At 44.9% G+C, this 21,920-nt stretch overlaps 3 protein-coding genes across 6 annotated transcripts in view; 1 reads left to right on the top strand and 2 right to left on the bottom strand.

The window, feature by feature from the left end:
• The window catches only part of HABP4 (hyaluronan binding protein 4), a 39,493-nt gene extending 33,786 nt beyond the window's left edge, over nt 1–5,707 (bottom strand). For 2 of the 4 annotated variants that reach the window (XR_012578154.1, XM_026795202.2), the window contains exon 1: nt 5,086–5,541. Coding sequence is in view for 3 of the 4 variants with exons in the window: in XM_026795202.2 (XP_026651003.1) it covers nt 5,086–5,365 (280 nt within the window). In the remaining variant the exon portion in view is untranslated. The other 2 variants (XM_026795203.2, XM_005489819.4) reach the window with 2 other exon arrangements.
• Nucleotides 5,708–5,986: 279 nt separating this feature from the next.
• Nucleotides 5,987–14,247, bottom strand: LOC141727252 (uncharacterized). The gene is made up of 4 exons (XM_074533611.1): nt 13,941–14,247; nt 13,545–13,872; nt 6,251–6,309; nt 5,987–6,163 (listed from the first exon to the last, which is right to left on the bottom strand). The coding sequence occupies exons 1-4, from the start codon at nt 14,245–14,247 to the stop codon at nt 6,111–6,113; spliced, it is 747 nt and encodes a 248-aa protein (XP_074389712.1). The 3' UTR covers nt 5,987–6,110.
• Nucleotides 13,916–21,892, top strand: ZNF367 (zinc finger protein 367). The gene is made up of 5 exons (XM_005489818.4): nt 13,916–14,801; nt 15,761–15,911; nt 18,068–18,187; nt 18,559–18,697; nt 19,283–21,892. The coding sequence occupies exons 1-5, from the start codon at nt 14,442–14,444 to the stop codon at nt 19,521–19,523; spliced, it is 1,011 nt and encodes a 336-aa protein (XP_005489875.1). The 5' UTR covers nt 13,916–14,441; the 3' UTR covers nt 19,524–21,892.
• Nucleotides 21,893–21,920: the final 28 nt, after the last annotated feature.

Raw genomic sequence — 21,920 nt, 5'->3', positions numbered from 1 at the left:
TGACTCAGCATGCTAAATCAATGCAATGGTATTACTGAAGTATTAATTAAGGTATTTTCACAGAAATCCAAATTAGAACCTAAATGGAAGTGGTCACATACCACCTTACCATGTACTTACTTTGCTGTTAAAGCTTTAGGATATTATGCCTGTTACTTGTATATAACACCACATGTGACATGGATAGCAGTTAAATGCTTTGAAAAAATTCATGAGTTCTTTCTGATAATAGTGGGAAACCTTAATAAAAACAAAGGGAGGACTGTTATATACTGAGCTTAGTTAGCTGAATTCTTTCATCTAAGTAATTTTGCTTAGCACAAGCAAAGTGCTGAAGTTTTAGGCCACAAGCTGCAAACTTTGACCTTGAAATGCTGAATGAGTCTTCTACTATTGTTCAGCTACAATGAAAGGAGGCTCTGAGACGAGTGCAAACTAAAAGATTAAGAAGTCATGGCTATCATCCGAACCTGCAACCCATCCAGATAAAGACAGCTACAGAAAAAGAATGTGATATGAACAAGAAGACTCCAAAACAAAAACCACCATTGGAGTAAGATGTGCAGGCAAGGTGGTGAAGTGTGCAAAGAATAGGAGCATTGGTTGTAAGAACAAAGAAATACCTGGGATTTTGTACCCTAAATCCCTCTGGTGAGGCACCTAGCTTGAGCTGTACCTGTTGCAATACCATAAAATTATTAATGTTTTTTCTCCCGAAACTGGATGCCAGCTGCAGGAAGCCTAGGGTGAATAAACTTCTTTAACAACTTATACACAGGCAATTAATCTTTCTTTACAACAAAACTTCATAACTGGTATTAGTAAAAGGAAATTTATTCTCACTCAGACACTTATTTTGCTATATTTTAGAGAGTAAAACAATTAAGACTCCAAAAACAATTTCACTTTCTTTCCTTTAAATGTGTGTGATTCTAATACCAAACTTCAAACAATAGCTTCAGCTATTGCAAGCAACACACCAAAGAGACACATGGAGTTAGACTCCATCCTGTGCCATTTTGTTGTCATGCGTGCCAGTACTTGCTGAATTTCAGAATTGCCTACCATGTCTTTCCTTTAGACAATCCTTATGGCACTGTAGTTGAAAGAATGCTATCAGGATAAACTATTAAAAAATAATAAAATCACAATCAATAGAAGATAAAACTCCATAGAAAATTCCACACCATTTTAAAACCACAGCTAAAAACTCAAAAGCACAGTATTTAGGAACTATATATAAATGTTACCAGAGTCATCATATGTATATGAAAAAAGAAAACCTTTTAGAAGTATTAGCAACAAAGATTTAGAGATTTCAAAAGAACAGAGTATTACTGCAGGATCAACAAATTGAATTTTCCTGGACTGGTAAAGAATGCAAGCTCTGCAACTCAGCCTTTTGCATAAAGAGCTGGCAAATGCAGTTTGGTCACTGTGGTAAGAATGAACTGAGTTAACAACGAGTGGTGCAGTTACAAGAGCTGCAACACCTACAACCAGCCTTTACCCAATCCTCAGCTAATACGGTCTAAAAATCACAAAACAGTCCAGAGAAGAGAAAAAATATACCTTTAAGGTCAAAAGTATAGGTTTTGGTAGACAGTGAAATAGAAACCCATTTTCTCCATAAAAAACAAAGCTTGAAAAGTCATCTCCTTAGAGCCGTGCCATTTCATAATAAATAGTTTGGATTCTAGAGTTCAAAGTATTGCATTCTCTGACAAAGTCCTCTCAGGAGGTTTGCTTCAAATTGAAAATATCTCCAGAAATTTAGTAAAACCTGCTTTGAAAAATTCAGTGAAGAATTACATTTAAAAAAAAACAACAACAAACCTACCTTACAGAACTTTGTGACTAAATCTTCCACTCAAACACTAAAACATACCACCACAAAAAATCTCTGACTATGGTAAAACTCCTTATATTGCAAGATAGAAGCCTAGATGTGCTTTGAGTCTTTAGAAAGACCCTTTTTCACAGATTCTATATGCTTAAGAAATAATACTAGAATAAAACAAAAATCATGAAACTTAACAAGACTTTTTGTAGTCCAAACAAGCAAATACCCTAGAAACTAGATAAAACAGTCTGGAGGGGTCCAAAGTAGGATTATGAAAATGATCAGGCTGCAGAATGTCCAAAAGAAGGCTGTGAAGGTTATGAAAAAGTTGGTGAGTCTGCCTTATGAGAAAAGACTGTCCTCTTCCCAGGACAAGGCTTCATATAAGACACATCACAGTACCCCAGTATTAGAAAGGCTACAGTGATGAAGGCTCTTTTCACAAGGAGTCCCATGAAAGTGAGCGGCTACAGTAGGGACAAGCTGCACAAGAAGAGATTTCATCTGTGTTAAGAATTTCTTTCTGGTGCTACCTTATGTTGAAACAACCTTTTCAGAGTTAAACCCCCAACACAGAAGGCTTTCAAAATGCAACTCAACAAGGTGGCAGATGAGGTCTTCAAGGCTGCCTTTCCTAGGAAAGTTTGGACCAGACCATCCTTCCAACATAGCCTCTCAACCCTATTCTGTGATGATTCCAAAAACACTAGTATGAGACAGTGAATTCCATCATTTCAACTGTAATACCACTAGATTCTGATTCTGTTAGTCTGGTGGATCTAGATGCTATTTTTTGGTGTTTTAATTACTAAGAAGTAGAATGAAGTTAGGGGTAGTTATGCCCAAAATCAGGGGGGAAAAAAATCACTAAGAAAGTCTAGAAACAAAGTCTTAAGATTTGTATGTTTTTCTTTTTTTAATTAAAAGTTTAGCAATTAGTTTAACTATTTAGTAATTTTAATCAATATTATTTATTTCCCCAAACTGAGGTGCACTCTTCTAATAACCCATCTGTTTTTAGAAGCTTTATGCCAAACTGTGGGAGTGCAAGGAGGCTGGTCATTCTCAACTGTCAAGTTGATAGAGCTCTGAATCTTATATAAAATATAGAAGTTTTGAACCCTACATAACAAACCAACTCTGTATGGCACCAATAAAGAGCTGACCCACTCCCATCCAAAAAAACTCAAGATTTTTTACTCAACATGACACTTGCTTAACATTTGTAAGCTACATCATCATTTATGTATTCACCCTAACTCAGAGGGTTCTCTGCCATTCAGAGCAGACTCACTAACACAGCACATTCAAATGAGGAACACAGTCAAGACCAAGTCATGACTATCCGCACTGGTTTAGCATCTTAAGCACTGTACTTTTATAGTCCTTACTTCCTAACGAGCCCAAGACAAACACACAAAATCCCAAACAGATGCTATGTTTAAAGAAGAAAGTGTGTTTTTAAATATAGAAGAGAAATAACTCCTCCTAAAATAGATCTTAATGCCCTTTTGCTAAGGGTAGTATAGTCAGCAGTTTAAATCAGCAGGAAATTGAAACAAGGTGCACATGCCTGTTGTCTCTGTATGAGAAAAGAGATTTCTTAACAATAAATTTCTGCATTAACAAGAAATTTCTGCAACCAAGATTGCAGAGAATAGTCAAAGACAAGCCACAGAGCCACTATGTATTGCCAGGAATGGTGACAACTATGGGCAAGTGGGAGGCGAAGGATTGTCTTCACACACTACTATGGTAAGTTACTGCTAACCACCAGATCTTGTTCAAGAACTTTTTCATCAAAACTTGAGACTCTGATGTTCACTAAGCAGACTCCTTCAACTTCTGTTGACAGCCACAGTAAAGTAACTTTTAAATAAAAGAAGCTGTTATAGTCTGAGTACTGGTCTTACAAGATTAACTCACATAATAGCAGAGAAATCTCAAAAAGACTAGTTTCATATAACTGCCCATCAAGACATCGAAAACTTATCTTCCTCTACAAAGGTGCTCATTATCCAGCACATATTTAGCATTGAAGATTCTCTGCTCCACAAACTGCTAAAAATGCGTCTACTATCTGCTGTTGGGAAGCGTGTAAGACTGTAAGCCTAAGCAATAGAATTGGCAACACTGGCAACAACTTGATGGAGCAACAACCTAATTCAAAAGCCTTTTCCTAGGGCATTAATACGCACAGTACCATTACCGTGAGTTTAACAGGAGCTTTTACTACAGGAAGAAAATATCTTAATAACAGATTATGTGTTAGGCTTCATTGCTTCCTGTAGGAGAACGGGAACTTACAATTCAAGAGTGTGAAACCAGAATATTCTGTGCAAAGATTCTCAATATTTGGAAACAATCCACCAGTTCTCAGCTACTTTAGATACTGAATCCAGCAACCAGAAGCTCAATACCGGGTAAATAGTAACAATCAGACTCACTAAGACTAGCAATCAGCTCCAAATGCAAGAAGCTATAGCCCACAGAGCCTCCAGCTGCACAGAGGACTGTGAGGGACATTCTAGTACAAAACCCAACTGACTCCCTCTTTCCCCAAGCAGATGGGAAACCTACGCATCAAAATCTAGCAGATGACCACTCCTGAACACGGCTGAAGAGTTACCCCAGGAAATAAGGTTTTATAAAAAGGCCGGCTCACCAATGCAAGCTCAAGACAAAATAAGCACAGATCCCTGGAGACGACAGAACTCTGAAGACACCAATAGGCCAGAAAAACTCACAGGTACCGAGAAATCAAGCCTGGAAACTTCAGACACTGAAGAATACTGTCCAGGGTGACAAGCAAGGAAACGCAGCAACAGGACTACTAAACCACCATGAAAGCTGTAGATGCCACAGCGTAGGAATTTGTGCTCTTGCACTTTTCTCTTGGGGATATTGCTGAAGTTTTCATTTACATATTCCAAGGCCTTCTCGGCTGACAGTGCTCAGCAACATCGTGCCGTGACCCTGCCCAAGCGTCACTGCTTTCTCTGAGGGGACTTTCAGGCGCATTCACCACGAAGACCCCATCGGGAACCAGGATTTTTCAGCCCCGCCACGACAGCGCTACCCCCGCCACGCCAGGGCTGCCGAGAGGCCGGCGGAGCCCGCAGCCACCCACGCCGCGCCGCGGGGCCCGCACCGGGCACCGCAGCGCCGGGAACCGCCTTCCCAAACCGGCCGGCGGTCCGGCCCGCGCCCGCCCCCGCCCCGCCGGAGTGCTGCCCGCGTACCTGGCTGCGGCGGCGCCGCAGGGGAGCTCTCTGGCTGCCTGCGCTCCTTCTGGGTCTCCCTCTTGCCGCTGCCCGCCCAGCCGCCGGGCACGGCTCTCTTGGCGACGGCCGCCGCCTCATCGCGCTTCTTCCTCTGCTGCTGGCGGCGCTCGGCCTCGTGCAGGACATCGAACGGGTCCGACTCGTCGTCCAGGAGCTGGCAGAAGCGATTGGCGACGGAGCACCCGAAGTTCTCCTGCATGACGGCACCCACCGGGCTGCCCACCAGCCCCGTCATCATCCGCGCGGCCGCCTCGCCTCCCCGACCGCCCCCTGCGCGCACCTCGGCGGCCGCTGTCCCCCCCCCAAGGAGTCTGCCGCCGCTGCGCGGGGCCGAAGCAGGGCACACGCCGGGCGTGAGCAGCAGCAGCGGAGGCGGCAGCCCGGCCCACGCGCCGCCCCAGCGCCCGCGACCCGCCGTACCTTCCGCAGCCCCGCCCCGGCCGGACCGCAGCAGCCAATGGAGCCCCACAGCACACCCACCACAGCCGCCGTCCCCGCCGCCGTCCCCGCCGCCTTTAAGCACGGCCGGGCCCGCCCACCGCCTGCACGCGCGACCGGAGAGTAACAGAGCAGCCAATCCCGGCGCCAGGCTCCGCCCCGCCCCCGGTGCCCATCTGCGGCCAATTACTGTGCAGGATCAGAACTGTCAATTACGCCCGTTAACCAATGCGGTGCTCAGCTCTCTTATTCTTCAGGCGTGGGCCCCGCCAGCCCGGCAGCGGTACAGCCTTGCCCCGTGTGGGGACGGTCTCCGGCGGCAGCGCTTCGAAGGTGGCGCCGTCACACAACGGTGTCGCCGCGGGTCTTTGGGTACAACCTACATCCTGCAACAAGTGACACTGTGAAAAACGCCAATCACTTGGTTTTTTTAAATTTTAAAAGTTTAATAGGAATAAAATGGTTATAAAAATAGTAATACAATTAGAGTAATCATAATTTGGACAATTTGAATTAGGACAATATGAGACAATAGAAACAAGGAGTTACGGACGTCCCGGTACCTTTTTCTGGGCAGCATAAACCCGGTAAAGGACACCTGTTAACAGAGGATTAACGTTTAAAAACAATAGCCTGTTGCATATTCATACACCTCATACATGACGCATAAATTCCATTCACATACAGGATTCTCTCGGGGTCATCGTCAGCTTCTTCCTCTGAATCTTAACGGCGCCTTCAAGCCTGAGCAAGGAGGGAAGAAGTTAGTTTATTTTGATAAAAGGGCAATAAATTCTTTGTTTCTGAAAGATTTAGGTGTCCTGCGGTGCTATCTTGCTGCGAGTCCTTTCTTTTAAAAAAGCACCTTACTTAGCATAGTTTCATATTTTTACATTTTGTTATAACCTAAAACTATATTTAGCACACTGCTTAAGAGAATTAATACAGCGTAACTTTCTAACACAACACATATAATATCCATTTCGATATTTGCGAAAAGCCAATCACAAAACACGCATTTTCCGCAGCACCAAGGGAAGAGGCGCCCTCACACGGGGCGTTCCCCGGGGTGGCTCTGCGGTAGGCACGCCGGGATGAGGCGGCGAGCGCGGCGTCAGCGCGGGCTGTCCGAACGGAGCGGCGCGGCCTGTGCCGGCAGCGAGCCCCTCAGCGGCACCGCCACCGCCCGCCCGCAGCGGCACCGGCATCCCCGGCCCGCCCGCAGCGCGGCACTCACAGCTAGGCTCGGCTCCGGGCAGCCACAGCCAGGACGGGGCTCCCCGGCCGCTGCCGAGCCCCCGCGGTGACAGATTGTGGTGCAGCCACGCACCTGTAGAGGCCTACACGCCTGTAGAGGCCTTAGCTGGACCCAGCTGCGAGTGCTTTTGCTGTCTCAATAATGCCAGGAAACTCATCAAGGCTTTTTTCCACAGGGGACGGGCACCTGGGAGAACAAAATATCAGTGCCTCTTTTATCAGCCACAGTAAAAACAAAATCTTAGCCCTTCAGCCACAATTGCCCAAAGAATGGTGATTGCAGTCTTGATTTCTGTGATGAGGCTGTCTTTATTCCATGAAACTAACGCTTCCTCTGTCATGATAACTTCACTGCATATACCACCTGCTTTTTGAAATTAATTTTATCCTTATTACAGTAATTTGAAACAGTATCAGAAATCATGCTGTTTCAAAAGGCAGGATTAAAGACAGCCCTGTTCTCTCTTCATTTTGGAATGCTGATAAGCCTGTGGAAAACACTGTAAAGCAAAATGATGTGTATCCTTTACAGATTATTCCAAGCCTTTAACATAGTCATTTCATCTCTCCTGGCTGTCATGTAGACCCACTTTTGCATGATCAGGGCATGCAGAATTAGAAAACTAATTTAATTTGGCTTAGTGCCCTTTCCAGTTTAAATTTCATTCAAGAGAACACAAACTGTTTTGCATGGAATTAATGACAGAAACTTCAGGCAATTATCTGCTTGCAAAAGAGCTTTACAAAATCCTGCTTGTTGAGTCAAATCTCTCAGGCTCTGAAATACTTGAAATTAAAAGCTGAAAAATATAAGTCAACAAAAGAAAAATATAATTATTTCTGCACAGTTCTTATGTTGTAGAATGTAGCTAGCCATAATTAACAAAAGTTCATGATGAAATTTTCAATAATATGAAAAAGGATTAAAATACTTTATAAGAAATGTTCGCTTAGATCAACTGTCCTTTCCTTTGAATTGTTGGTTTATTTTGTCGGAAGATGAAACCTCATGTGTTTTCAGTGTGAAGAAGGAACTGGAAAGGAAGGTTGTCCTAATCTGGTTGTACTAATCTGGAGAAAGACATTAACAACATCACATTACTACAGCACATCAAAAATCTTGCCAAATATTTGCAGATCTTTTTGGAGCCTTTTGGTATCAATTGCAGCATCTAGACTAGATTTCCTCAGCACACATTGTATCCAGAATTTTTTTTAGAAATTTTAGAAATCTTTTTATTTCAATATTCTACAAGTTTGAATGAAGGTTATGCTGTATATGAAAAATGACAGACTATCATTGGTCAGTGCCATCACTGACTGTAATGTCCTTACAGCTTTAATAGGTACTTTGAAGGTCACAGTATCTTTGGAGAGGGATGAATATGAGAAATTCAGATATATTTCAGCAGTAAGATTAGAGATTTGGGGCTCCGTGGGATTTGCTTATTTTTTCGTGAAGCCTCAAAAGAAAAAAAAAATCTGACTGCTCAGAGAGATTCCGCAATGACAGCCAAAACCAGTGTTTGCTACAAATATATCTTGTCTTTATCTGTACAATTCTGTTTCCTAAAATTAATGCAAAGATTTAGAAAATCCTTAGTTTTCTGATGCTCTGCACTGTCAATCAAAACAAAATTTCTGTAAGAGATTCCAACCTCCAAACTGATTAAAAGTCTTGCATGACAAATGAAATTAATTTGCAATCTCTTTTTTGCTTGCAGCTGTCAGGAAAATTAATCCAAAATGCCAGAGGTTTTTATGGCCAAAAAAGAGACAGAATGGAGTCCCATAAAAAGAGTGGAGTCCCATGGCTTTATTAATGAATAAACTAAGAGGTCATGGGGAAATTTCCCATGGGATCTCTCAAATTGCTGGGGGATGCATCCTCCTTTTTATCCTAATTTCTCAGTCCTGTTTCCTTCTCTCTTTTCCCATTGTTTTAGGTCCTTGAGAAGTAGAGACTTCCCAAATCACCTAATACAGACCCTCTTCCAATGTGCATCCTCCCCCACTTGCCTTTTCTTTGTGTCTCTTGTTATTTTTCTCTAACTCCAGGAATTTAGTGCAGCCTTGAGTGAGTAACAGTCTGTGTCAATTAGTGGAATTCCTCTGGAATTTATGGTTCCTATTGCTTCTTTCTCCTATCAGTGTCTAGCTCTATCTACCAGCAGGCCCACAGTTTGTTTGAAAAAACACCTCCCTCTCATTCCTTTCACAGCTTTTCACTATGTGCAATCAGTGTGTGACTGGCGAGTTACATACTTACACAAACAATGGAGACAGACAAGGAAAACTTGAATATTACATTTTAATAATGCTCTGTCTGGAATTTTATACCAAAAAGTAATAGCAATGGCTTTGGCATGATTACATATTTGCATGCAAAGCCTGAGTCTTCTAGTTGTAATACAAGGCACAGGTGCCTAACCTTTCTGACAACAGGTAACTCTTGTTAAGTGAAGAGGAGGGCTGCCTGCCTAATTGGCTGTCCCGTCCGCATTCTCTTCACAAGTGGATTTTTCACACGCACAGAACAGCACCCTATGCAAGGTTGCCTAGCAGGTGTAGATATGGAATATGGCATCTTTACCAAAACAGCCTTTGCTTATTTTTTTCTTCTTTTTTTTTTTTTTTTTTGTTTGTTTGTTTGTTTAAGGTGCAAAAGTGCCTAATTACAAAAGACAGAATTGAGAATGCTGACTGGTGTTTCTCTGTGTTTGCAGCTAAGTACCTAATCAGCAGCAAGGGTCAACCTGTCCTTGACCTTTCGTACAGACACTTTCTCATCCCTGGACATTTCATTGTCTATGCCCACATCTCTCCTGCCTGAGGGAGACACATCCTGAACACATCACATGGCTCAAGGTGCCGTTCTAGGGCAGGGTAGAGAGGGTAACACTGTGTCACTTAGAGGATCTAGCTATCTCATACATTTTCCAGCAACACAATTCTACCAAGCAAAATTGACTACATGAAGTCTTTAGCCAAAAAGAGAGCTGCATCACCGAAGATGGACATGCTTATAGAGGAGTACCCTAATGCTGACAGCTTTCTGTGCAAGCTGGACATTGTGCCCTGGCTGGCAACAAATGGTTGGAGCCCCATCAAATGAGCCAGGGACAGGCACTGACCTTCTGCTGACAAAGGGGACCTTGGTGCTAGCTGCAAGGGGTGGGGGTGCCCAGTCACCTAGAGCCTCTGCAGAACCCAGTGAACAAGAAGAGGACCTCAGCCAAAATATCACCACTGGACCAAGAGGCAAGTGCAAGGGGCATGAAGGGTGGGCACATAGATTGTAAGGGTGTAAAAGCTCAGGAATTCCATAGAAACAGAATATTTCTATGTGCTGCTACTGAGTTGCCCCATTAGGATCAAAATACTTCCAGGAACCCAGCATCTGGGACACTGCTATGGGAAATGTGGGGTCAAGGTGGCAAAGGAAGCTTGTCTGGCAGTGTGAGTATGGTGAGTGTAGGGATTCAAACAGGGCACCTGTCAGGTGACTGGAGCCACCCTCTGCAAAGGGATCTCAGTCCCAGCAGTGAAAGTCTCACGAGTTGGGAATGTGATTCCTAGAGTGGAATCTGAATGCTCAGACAGGAAATCTTGAAACTTTAAAAATATAATAACAAAGACTTGGATAAAAGATATTATTACCATATATTTTCCTGCTTTCTCTTGAATCCTTGCTCCCTATCCTTTTACAATTCCAGTCTTATGTCACGTGTGATAAAAGGTGTGCTTTGTTGTAATAAGCGGGATTTGATCTGACTGTATCATGTTTCCTTATTTTGGTCCTTCAACTCGCATAGAGAAATTTTCTTGTTTCTACACTAAAATATTAATGCTTTAATGCATTGAATTGGGTTTGCAAGGGCAAGCTTTGCAGGGGGGAGGGCTACAGAGATGGCTTCTGTGAGAAGCTGCTGGAAGTTTCCTCCATGTCCAGCAGAGCCAATCCCTGGTGGCTCCAATACAGATGCGTCACTGGCCTAGGCTGGGCCAGTCAGAAACAGTGATAACACTGCTGTGATAACAGATTTCAGATGAAAAGAAAAAAGAAATTGCACATATGTAGTTGCAGTCAGAGAAGAGTAGGGTGAGAACACGTGAGAGGAACAACTCTGCAGACACCAGGGTCAGAGGAGGAGGAGGAGGAGTTGCTCCAGGCACCAGAGCTGAGGTTCTGCTGCAGCCCCTGGTGCAGACCATGGTGAGGCAGCTGTGCCCTGCAGCCCATGGAGGTCCATGGGCATGCAGAGATCCACCTGCAGCCCGTGGAGGAGACCCACACTGGAGCAGGTGATGCACAAAGGAGTCTGTGAACCCAAGGGAGGCCCCATGCTGGAGCAGCTTGTGTTTGAAGGACTGCACCCTGTACAAGAGTGCCCCAGGCTGCAGCAGTTTTGGGAGGACTGTGTGTCCATGGGAGGACTCACACTGCAGCAGGTCACTGACAGCTGCTGCTCATGAGACGGACCCATGTTGGAGAAGCTCATGGAGAACTGTCTCCTGTGGGAGGGACTCCATGGTGCAGCAGGGGAATGACTCTTGTTCCTGAGCAGTGGGAGAAGCCTGGGGTGATGAACTGGCCATAACCCCCATTCCCTGTCTCCCTGTGCTGCTGGGGTAGGAGCACAGCTGGAAGGAAGGAGGGGTAGCAGGAAGCTGTTTTTAAGGGTTATTTTACTTCTCATTATCCTGCTCTGATTTTGTCAGTAATAAATTCACTTCACATCTCTAAGTTGAGCCTCTTTTGCCTATGATGGTATTTGGTGAGCGATCTCTCCCAGTCCTTATCTCAACCCATTTACCTTTGGTTAAAATTTCTTTCCTCTGTCCAGCTGCAGAGAGAAGTTATAGAGACTTTGGAATCTAGCCACAGTCAAACCACAACACACATTAAGCTAGTAGCATAGCATCAAAATACTATGAAAAGGAAACATATTTAATATTGCTAAGACGTTTCAGTTCAGATGATTACTTTAGAACAGGTTTTACACATAACATGAACTATTTTAATAATACATCATAACACCTATGGCTGTGTACTGAAAAGCAGTGTGTTTTAAGCCCTCTAGGCCAGGTGCATTCTATATGCCCATTTTCTCTTCCAGTGGCAGGATCTGGAGAAAAAGTTCAGTTCTCTTTGGTTATGGCTATTACAACATAAAACACTATTGTTCAGAACAGTTAAAATATCAGATGTGGCATCAACTAATTCTCCCTTCTCTTGTGTTGCCTCTATTAACAAAATTCAATAAGTTGGCATTAGAAAAATTTACAAGACCCACATAAAAAAGTTAATCTGCTGCCAGGCCCTTGAAAGGCATCACAAAACATAATGTGTACATTGGGGTAGCATAGGTTAAATATGGAGATATTCTGTTTCTCACAATGCACTGCTCCATTCCCAGTATCCACAGTTCTGTATACCAGCTTACAATGTTAATTCCATCCACCACTGGAGTTCTTTAGCAGCTACATGTAGTACCTGAAGCATTAGGCATGTAGTTTTGGAAAGTTATGAAGAATATTTGCAGCTTGGTTTTGGGGTGCAATTATTTTAACATGAATAATTTTTTCTTTTTTTTTTTTTAATTTTAAAGTAGATTTTAACATGTTTTTTGTATTACCATTCCTCTACAACATCATTATATTACCAGAAGTATTTACCATGGGCTATTTTCAGGGCCAAAGGCTTTAAGGGGGTCAGATCCAAGCATGTGGAAACCTATTTGCTCATTTTGGAAACAAATGTTAGAAGCTGCAACATTTTCTTTCTAGCCTGGTAAGGAAGGCCTGACCCGGCGTAGTAATGGTAGGACTTTGACATGTTACACTGACTTGGAGAAGCTGGGATAGCATAGCAATGGGCAAGAATTTACCTAAGTAAACACTTGAGGATTTTCAGTTAGTTTAAAAGAGCAGTTGAAGCAAACTCAACTATAATTCAGAATGAAAAGGCTGCTGATCTCAGGATGGATAAGGAATGCTGACGCCCCGTATTACAGCCTCTGTATTGGAAGAATTGGTAGGCTTTTCCCATTATCCAAAAGGGCATTACTTAGTAGTCATACACTGCAAACCTGCTCTTCCTTGCATTTTCCTGTTCCTGTCAGTCATGAAGTTTGCCAACACTCTTACAAGGCAGCAGTCAGCAGCATACGAACTGTGAACAAAATAGATCTTGGGAAAAAAACCTCACAATTTTTGGAGCTCTGTGGCATCTCTGTGCTCCTGATACTGGCCTCAAAATTTAGCTACTAATGTAATAAATGTCAGCTATGTTCTCAGACTGGAGCAGCCCTGTGCTGAAGGGAAACTTATGTTTTAGTTCTCTACCACACTCAGTGTAAAGAAGCTGTCACTCATGTTGAAGTGGAGCATCTTATGTCTCAGTTTAGAGCCACTGCTCCTCGTCCTGCCGCTGGGAACCACTGAATAAAGTCTGGCACCATCCTCTTAAAATAACACCTGCCTTAAGAACCTCCTAAAATTCCCGAGTCGACGGCCGAGACAACGTCTTCTACACACTTCTCACAGCCCCGGGACCGGTGCACGTAGCTGTACAGACACGAGTGCCCTATTGCCACGGCACCGCTGCTAGACGGGGCGTCTCCCCGGGCGGCCCCGCCAGCGCCATAACGGCCGTGCCGGCCCGACCCCGCCCGCCCTGCGATACCCGCGGAGGCAGCGTACTGGGGTACCCTCCCAACCTGTAAGATCGGTCCCAGCTCTGTCCGCCGATGAGGGCAGGGCTCCAGCAGGGGAAAGGAAAGCGTTTCCCCCGCCCCAGGGAGGGGAAGCCACGACCCGCTGTCCCACCGCCAGGCGACCCCTTTAAGCCGCCGGGCGCGCCAACTCTGCTGCGCCGCCACGGGATTGGCCCGCGCCGCCCGCCCACAGCCGCAGCGCGCCAAACCTGCCCGGGCGCACCGCCTCTGCCTCCCCCCGCCCCCGCCCCGGCGGACCAATCTGCGACTCCGGCGGGGCCGTGAGCCCGGTTTCTGCCCAATAGAATGGCAGCAGCAGCCCGGTCTCGTCCTCAGGCCCCGCCCCTAGGGGCGCGGCCGCCGACTTTCCCGCCCAGCGGTTGGCCGGCGGGAACAGACTCCCCGTGACACCCGCGCCGGGCCGGGTGATTGGCTGCGCTCGGGCGCGAAACGTAACGCGGGAAAACCTGGGGCTCGGCCCGGGCTGCGAGCGCGGACGTATCGCGGCGGCGGCGGCGGCTCCTCCTCGGGAATCGCCGGGACCGGGGCTGCCAGCGGGGCCGGCTTCGCTTCGGACAGGTGCGGGGACGCTGTGACTGCTTCGCTCCGGCCGCTGCCATGGCCGAGGGCCGCCGCTGACTTGGCGGACCCGCTCGGGGGTGGCCGCGGAGGCGGAGGGGTGCGGAGGGCAAGCCGCCGAGACCATAGGGAGCCGCCGTCCTCAGTGATGAGCGGCTGAGGCGAGCCCAGGCGGCGACAGGTGGCGACGGCCGCGGGACCTCCGTGCAGCTGCACGGCCCATTCCCGGAGACGGGCGCGGACTGCGGGGCCCTGCCGCCGCGGAGCGCCCTCCTTTCGCTCTCTTTCCCACCCTTCGCCGCCGCCCGCGAGGGTTCGGCGATGGCGGAGCGGCTCCCGCCGGGCGCTCCCCCGGTGATTTTTTGCCAGGACTCCCCGAAGCGCGTCCTGGTCTCCGTTATCAAAACCACGCCGATCAAGCCCTCCTCGGCGGGGAGCGGGGCCGAGGAGCCGATGCCCGTCCCGCCCGTCCCCACCAGCCCCGGCTTCAGCGACTTCATGGTCTACCCCTGGCGCTGGGGCGAGAACGCCCACAACGTGACCCTCAGCCCCGGCGGCGGCGACAGTACCGCCGGCCCGTCAACCCTGCCGCCGCCCCGCGGGGGAGCGGGCAGAGTCCCCGGCGGGGACGAGGAGAAGGCGGGGAGCCCGGGGAGCGGCGGGCGGCACCGGCACCTGAAGGTGAGTGCGCGGCGGGCGGGGGCGGGCGGGCCGCGCTCCTGCGGGGTGACTCCGCCGCGCGCGCCCCTCCCGCGCTTCCGCCCGGGCATTTAAAGTGAAGTCACTTCCGGCAACGGCGCGCGCGCCGCGGGGGAGAGCGGGGAACGGGGTGGCTGCCCGTCCTCCCTCCTTCAAAAAGTAAAAAAATAGCCATAAAAAAAGCCATCCTCGCCGTCGAAAAAAACTCTTTGTCTTATCTCTCCTCGCGTCTGGAGCGGTCTGTCCCGTTCTCGGCTCCTCAGTACGAGAGAGGCATGGAGCTCCTGCAGTGCGTCCAGTATAGAACAACAAAAATTATTTAGGGACCAGAGCATATATTTTATGAGGAAAGGCTGAGGGAGCTGTACCTGTTCAGCCGCAAGAAGAGACGATTGGGATGAATTTAATAATGGATATGAGTATTTTACAAGGGTGCCAAGAGGATGGAGGTAGGATTTGCTTGTAACAAGCTGGAGGAAAAAAAGGCAGTAGGCAATAACTGTTACACAGGAAGTTCCACTTCAATATGAGGAGGAGTTCTTTTGTGTGTTGGTAACCAAGCATAGCACAGGTTGCCCAGAGAGGTTTTGGAGTCTCTGTCCTTGGAGATACTCAAGAGCTGCCTAGACACAATCCTGTGCCATGTGGTCTAGAATGACTGTTTGAGCGGGGAGGTTGGAGCAGATGACCCACTGTGGTCCCTTTCAGCCTGACCTATTCTGTGATCCTGTTCTCAGTTTCTCCTGAGCTCATGGTGGTGCCTGTTATCTCCCCTCCTGCACCGGGCCCTTAGGAATGGGCTGGGCACAGTCTGGTGTGGCTCTGTGCTGTCACAGCACCATCCTTGGTCACGCCTTCGCTCCAGGGGATGCTGTGCCAGTTGGCCAAACTGCCGGGGGGAGGAAGTGCCCGAGCTTAGTTGCCTCGTTATTTGCACCCAGGATGGAATAAGACGTGGCCGTCCAAGAGCAGACACCGTCCGAGACCTGATCAGTGAAGGAGAGCACTCTTCCAGCAGGATACGCTGCAATATTTGCAACAGGGTCTTTCCACGAGAGAAGTCACTGCAAGCCCATAAACGAACTCACACCGGTGAGTAAACGGAAGGTGTGAATAGCTGGGGAGAGCCACTTAGGAAGCACAAAGGAAGGAATTTAATCCCCCCAGCAAACATAAAGGAACCTCAAAGAACTTGACCTGTTATGATTTTATTGTAACTGCTAAATTAACCACACTTCGCTCCCAGTGCTTGTTAATCAGTCAAAGTCTTTGTAACCATATTTGTAGTGCGGAAGTGTAGCAGCAATTTAGGCTATAATAGTATAGCCAAATTGTGTAAACATTTTATCTGTCGCAGACTCACTTTTTAAGAAAGACTGTAGTCTTGGGCTTGGTACTCTGTACTTGAGCCTGGTAGCACTTTGTATCCTGATTGCCTCTTTGTGCTTTGTTTCCTCCTTGCTGATGTATTTTTCACATCACAATTGAAGTTTTGCTGTAAGAGGTTAGAGTAACTTAAAAGTGGCAACTTCAGGATTGTCACATCCTAGGAAGTAAGCTTAAATATTGTGAGAAGAGTCTACATGCTTTAAATCACCACCCACTTGTTTTTTCCCACCACCTGAAATTAATTTTCTGGGGTGGAGGAGATCAGGCTAATTTTCTGAACTGTATTTAGAAGGTGATTTGCAGTTAAGTTTAAATGTATGATGAACTCACTCAATACTCAGCTGAGCTTAAACTGAAGATGCTGTTTGGGTTTTTTTAAACCAAGCAAATACATTTTATTTCTTCAACAGAACACTGTTTGCCATAAAACATGAAAAATGTAGCTCACAATACAGACACAACCACCAGCACTCCCCTCAAACCAACCAAACAAAATCCCACAAAAGCCCTACCTGTCACTGTCCGGTTTTCGGCTGTTTGGATGGCCTGGAAAGGCCCGGGGTGGCCTTGGGGCAGCCCGCGTTTCAAAGGACGAGAAGAGACTTCAGTTCTTTTCTCAGTCTCGGTGTTTATTAATTGTTTATCTAAAAGATTTTCTCTCGGCCCGATGGAGGTCTGCTCAGCAGCCAGCCATGAGCACACTCCCCTGCCCTCCGGGCGGTCACCTATCTTTATACTCAAAGTTACGTGTACAATATTTATCATTTTTCCCCAATACCTTTCACCCTTATTGACCAGTGCACTTTTAGTAATGACCAATCCCAAAGTGCCACCATCACCACAGAAGATGGAGGAGAAGAAGAAGAAGAAGAAGGACAGGACACGCCCCAATTCCTCCATCTTACTTCTCTAAACCCCCCTGTACAGAAATCCTAAACCCTGTGTTTCACTCTCTAATTAACTTATCCCTTCACCATTCACCCCGGTGAAATCCTCCTATCCTCATACAGGTGTCGTCTCCTGTGTAGGATCAAAGTCCAGCCACCAGGCACTTCTGGCAACATTCCAGGACTCCCGAGCCCCCCAAGGGTGGTCTCGGTGACTCAGCACCTCAGTCCTGAGGTGCTGAGATCCCACATGTCACCGTCTCCTTCTGGCTCAGGTCACTATGACTAATATAAATAATGATATTAAACACCAGCATTCCTCATTTTTTGCTCAAAATAAATTATTTCATTCGGTCCTACAATGTGTTGAAGTTGTAAGAACTACTTAACTGGGTAGAGCTTACCCTGTCATTCCTCTGAATTAGTGAGCCAGACTCACCCTCATTTTGTTGCCTTCCTGAGGGTTGAATGGCATACCTTTGTGTAGTGTGTACAGTCAGGTCCACTTGAGGAAGGAGACACCTGCTACCTTTGTTCTCCTGGTTGCAGTTTGCATGGAGAACTCTTCCTTGATGACTGATTTATGAGATATTTCTATAACCTTGTAATGATGTTGATCTCAGGATATTTTACCCTAGTTCAGTCTATGGTAAGGATAAAATGTTTCTAGTTACAACTTGAATTACATTACTTGTCCAATTACTTGTCCATATTTCTTGCTTTGTATCTGCACAGTTCCACAAAACTTACGTAGTGCTATCTAGGAGTTTTAAATCAGGAAATATGACAAGGAAAAGTACAATTTTTTTTTTCTTTTAGGAAGTAAGTGTATTGTTCAGTAGCACAAAGCATGCACTTCTAAGTAAACCAGTATTTTTAAAGCAGATGCAAGTTTCTGAAGCCAGGGACCACTGCTGGGTACTATGACACTTCTAGTCATCTTTCATAAATCTCTTCTGTTACTACTTTTAGGTGAAAGGCCTTATTTATGTGATTACCCAGATTGTGGGAAAGCCTTTGTACAGAGTGGGCAGCTCAAAACTCACCAGCGTCTCCACACAGGAGAGAAGCCTTTTGTCTGCTCAGAGAATGGTAAGTCATTAGAGAATGATTTGCAGCTTTTTGGCGTCAGACTAATATTGGGAATGTATGCATGTTCACATGGCAAAAGCTTTGGAGTTTAAATTTGCTGGAACTTTTAGGGAAGGGAAGAGCCCTGCAGAATCTGCCTAATTCTGCAAGTATGTATCTAAGGATTGCATACATTCTGTGTCAGTGGATACTAATGTATAAAATAATGGGGCATGTTAGGAACCTAGAGCCTTTGGTTTTCAGCAAAACCTAGGGGTTTTGTGAATGGGGAAGGGTGGATTCAGTGGCATTTCCATCCTGCAGATGCTACATTTTCTTTGGTTGGCTGCTTTCTGTAACACTTCTTCATTGTCACTCCGTGTTTTTTTAAGGCTGTTTAAGCAGATTCACACATGCAAACCGTCATTGTCCCAAACATCCCTATGCCCGACTGAAGAGGGAAGAGCTCACAGACAGGCTGAGTAAGAAGGAGACAGCTGACAATAAAGCTGTGGCTGAGTGGCTAGCGAAGTAAGTTTCCTCATCTTTCTCAAAACACTTAAAAGAGTAGTCTGACACAGCATTCATTCTTTGGGATAGTTAAACCTCAAGAAAGCAAAACTATAGATGTTTTTCCAGTACACATCAGCACAGCCTTGCCTCTCCTTAAAGAATTATGAACTCCTGGTCAAGACAAAGTTCTTGAGACTTTCTTCTTACAGTTTTGTTTTGTTTTGTGTTTGCTCTCTGCTTCAATACTTTTTTTTTTGCTTAATCAACACCTGCTAATACTTTATTAGCTAGTGCTACAGTTTTGCTGAATTTGCATTTGTATGAGGTGTACTGTATGTCTGGAAGAAATGCCTGCTGAGAACACCATGGAGACAAGAAGTCTGTCACAGATGTGCACTTGGGCACTTCACATTTAAAATACCGAGTAAAGAAGTTTTCTGATAGCTTAAATACTACCATATAAGGGCTGAAAGGTAAAGCCAGGTGCAATGCCCAGTTGGATGCAAGCTAGTACTTGGGAGGTTTTTGCCCATTTTGAATTGTTGGTGTGCGAGTCAATTGTTATGTGTATTTTACAAGTATTCCTCACCTTTGATGTTATAGATACTGGGAGACTAGAGAGCAGCGTGCTCCTGCTTTGAAGACCAAAGCAATCCAGAAAACAGATCAGGAACAGCAGGACCCAATGGAGTATCTTCAGTCTGATGAAGAGGATGATGAAGAGAAAAACAGTGCTCATTCAGCTGCCCGCCACCGTCGCCTCCAGGAGCAGCGTGAACGCATGCATGGCGCGCTGGCGCTCATTGAGCTGGCAAACTTAGCTGTGGCACCCCTGCGACAGTAGATAGGAGGAGCAGTCTCTGCCCATGAAAAATGTACTTTCTGGTGTTACTTAACCAGTTAGATCCCAAGCATAAGCTAAGCACCTTATTTGCTTATAATAGGCTGCTATTCTGTAGAATTTATGAAGAATGTTGTTGCCCCATAACATGGGGTGAGAGAATTGCACTTTTGATAGGATAGAAGACAGATGTAAAATTTCTAAGTATTTTGTAAATATGGGACTGCATAAGGCAGGGTTGATAAATTTATGTGTCATGGGAAGCTAGATTTTGCAAGGTTAACTCATTTATCTGAAGCAGATTTCACAGGAAACACTTTCTGAACAAAGTGTTCACAATTAGCAGGATGGTACATGTGGCCAAAGAAGGCTAACAAAAAAGTATTTATCTGACTATCTAGCAAAGTGATGAGTCTGGGGATATTGTTAAACAGCAATGAAACCATGTTTTTCTAATGTCAGTATATCTATACCTAGCATCTCCAAGGTGAAGGGCAGAGTTTAGTTATCTCAACTTGTACAGGGAAAAAAAATGCTTCATGCAGGGAATATCTTCACTGTGACTGCCCAAGGTATGAGGCTTGACTTTGCTGCTTCACATTTTTTTGATTTGATTTCAGCAGAATCTCTTGGTAGCACTTGTTATTCCTAACATGTGTAGTTGGGATGTTTTGCACATTGCTTTATCTGAAAATGATTAGTCTTGCAAAGTCTAGAAAAAGGTAAAGAACTGGTAATATTTTTTCAGGTTTTTGGGCCCTGTAGTGATTTGGCACTTGATTTTGTTAATAAAGGGGTTATTTACAGGGTGGTTTGAGTTTGTAGTAAACTATTCTAGGTCTTCTATTAGCAAACACTAAGTTTTAAAGCATTGCTTTTATAATGATTAGCAAATAGAAGCCTCCATACTTACTGTGCATAAAGCCACCTTACTGCTTTACTCCAGCATAACATGCCAATTTTTTGTTCACTAACCATAGCACAGCTATAAAGTAAACACTGCAGAAAAGTATTCACTATACAAATAGAAAATAGGCTTCCAAAGGTAGTTACAAGTGTGTTAACAGTGTGATTTCATATATTTCCCAAATAAATGAAGTTGCAGAATGCTGCCTAGTACTCAGATGCTGATATAAAATGTTTAACAGGGTATCTTGTCACTTTGTGAATGTTATGTACTTTCAGTAGCGTTGCCTCATGGTGATCTTTTACCATATTTTGCTTTGAAGGCAGCCAGAGATTCCTAATATGCTAACAAAACTTTGTTTTCAGATTGGACTTTTTGTGTGTGGTTTTGTTGTTGGTTGTTGTTGTTAAGCTACTGCTTAAGGGGATATTAATAATGTGTATTTACTGACCTGCTTGCTTTAACTTCTTCCTCTCGTTGGAAGTCAGGAAATTCAGATGAGAAGGGAAGTCTCTTTCCCTCTCGCTTGAACTGAAAAGGAAGAAAACATTTTGTCAATCACTTGATATAGGCTGACCAGATGCATACAGCTGTTCCAGAAAAGTAGAGTGGTTTTATATCAGAAACTGCAGCTGTTGAAGTATGTTCTCTGATAACCTTCTGTGGTTGAAATCTCATTAATCCAGTTTGTTTAAATCCTGTGTTGATGCACTTAACTAAAAACAAATTGAATAATTTAAAAAAAGAAAGTGTCTTTCATTGATTGTAAATAATTTTGCACCAGTGATACGGTTTAACTTCTGCTTCAGCTTCTGAAAAGAATAGGAAACACTAGTCATACAAGGCTTCTTTGCCTACGTAAAACTAGTAATTCATTAATGTATGTAAGTTTTGGGTTTCTAAAAAATATTAAGTGCTTCTGGCTGTTCATCTGACTTCATGTGAATAGTCTGATCCCAAAATGAGCCCTGAACATACATCTGTTGTAATTCTGAATCATAACTCAGAATTGCTCCCAAGTAGTGTTTCACAGGGCAGAAGACTGTAATTACCAGCCACTTGCAGACTGGAATATTACTTCATCAGGATTGGCTGTGGATTTTTTGGTGGGGTTTTTTTTGTTATTGTTGTTGGGTTTGAGGTTTTTAAAGTTCTTTTTTCAGTCAGCCAGAATATTTCCTCAGGTCTTTGAAGTATGACAAGTACACTGGATTGTACTTTGCCATAGACAAAATTCAGACAGCTGAAGCAGTTTTCGATCATGACAAGTTTAGGGTAAAATACCAAGTTAAAAAAGCAAAGATGGGTTGTGGAAGACTGCTTTTTCTTTTATTAAGTGATTACATACAAGAAATTGTTTGGTTCTTTGAAAGATTTAAGTAGTAGTTTGGTGTGAGTTAAAAGCAGAAGAGTTGATGTGCTGTCATTCTAATAGATGCTTTGAATAAAAACTTGATTTAATTTTCAGGTTTAATGTGTGCTGTTGGTAATTA

The sequence above is a fragment of the Zonotrichia albicollis genome, chromosome Z, assembly GCF_047830755.1.
Source record: "Zonotrichia albicollis isolate bZonAlb1 chromosome Z, bZonAlb1.hap1, whole genome shotgun sequence".
NCBI lineage: Eukaryota > Metazoa > Chordata > Aves > Passeriformes > Passerellidae > Zonotrichia > Zonotrichia albicollis.
Note: the sequence above shows the minus strand (reverse complement) of the source record. Positions and strands in the feature narration are given on the sequence as shown.

Bases quoted from the DNA above. Each gene is read 5' to 3' on its own strand.
- LOC141727252 (XM_074533611.1), bottom strand. From the start codon at position 14,247: ATGGTCTCGGCGGCTTGCCCTCCGCACCCCTCCGCCTCCGCGGCCACC. The intron at 13,873-13,940 runs GTCTGTTCCCGC...GCGGGGCCTGAG, and splicing joins CGGCGCGGGTGTCACGGGGA to GACGAGACCGGGCTGCTGCT. The intron at 6,164-6,250 runs GTATGTGAATGG...CTCTGTTAACAG, and splicing joins GATGACCCCGAGAGAATCCT to GTGTCCTTTACCGGGTTTAT.
- ZNF367 (XM_005489818.4), top strand. From the start codon at position 14,442: ATGGCGGAGCGGCTCCCGCCGGGCGCTCCCCCGGTGATTTTTTGCCAG. The intron at 15,912-18,067 runs GTGAGTAAACGG...TACTACTTTTAG, and splicing joins CCATAAACGAACTCACACCG to GTGAAAGGCCTTATTTATGT. The intron at 18,698-19,282 runs GTAAGTTTCCTC...TTGATGTTATAG, and splicing joins GTGGCTGAGTGGCTAGCGAA to ATACTGGGAGACTAGAGAGC.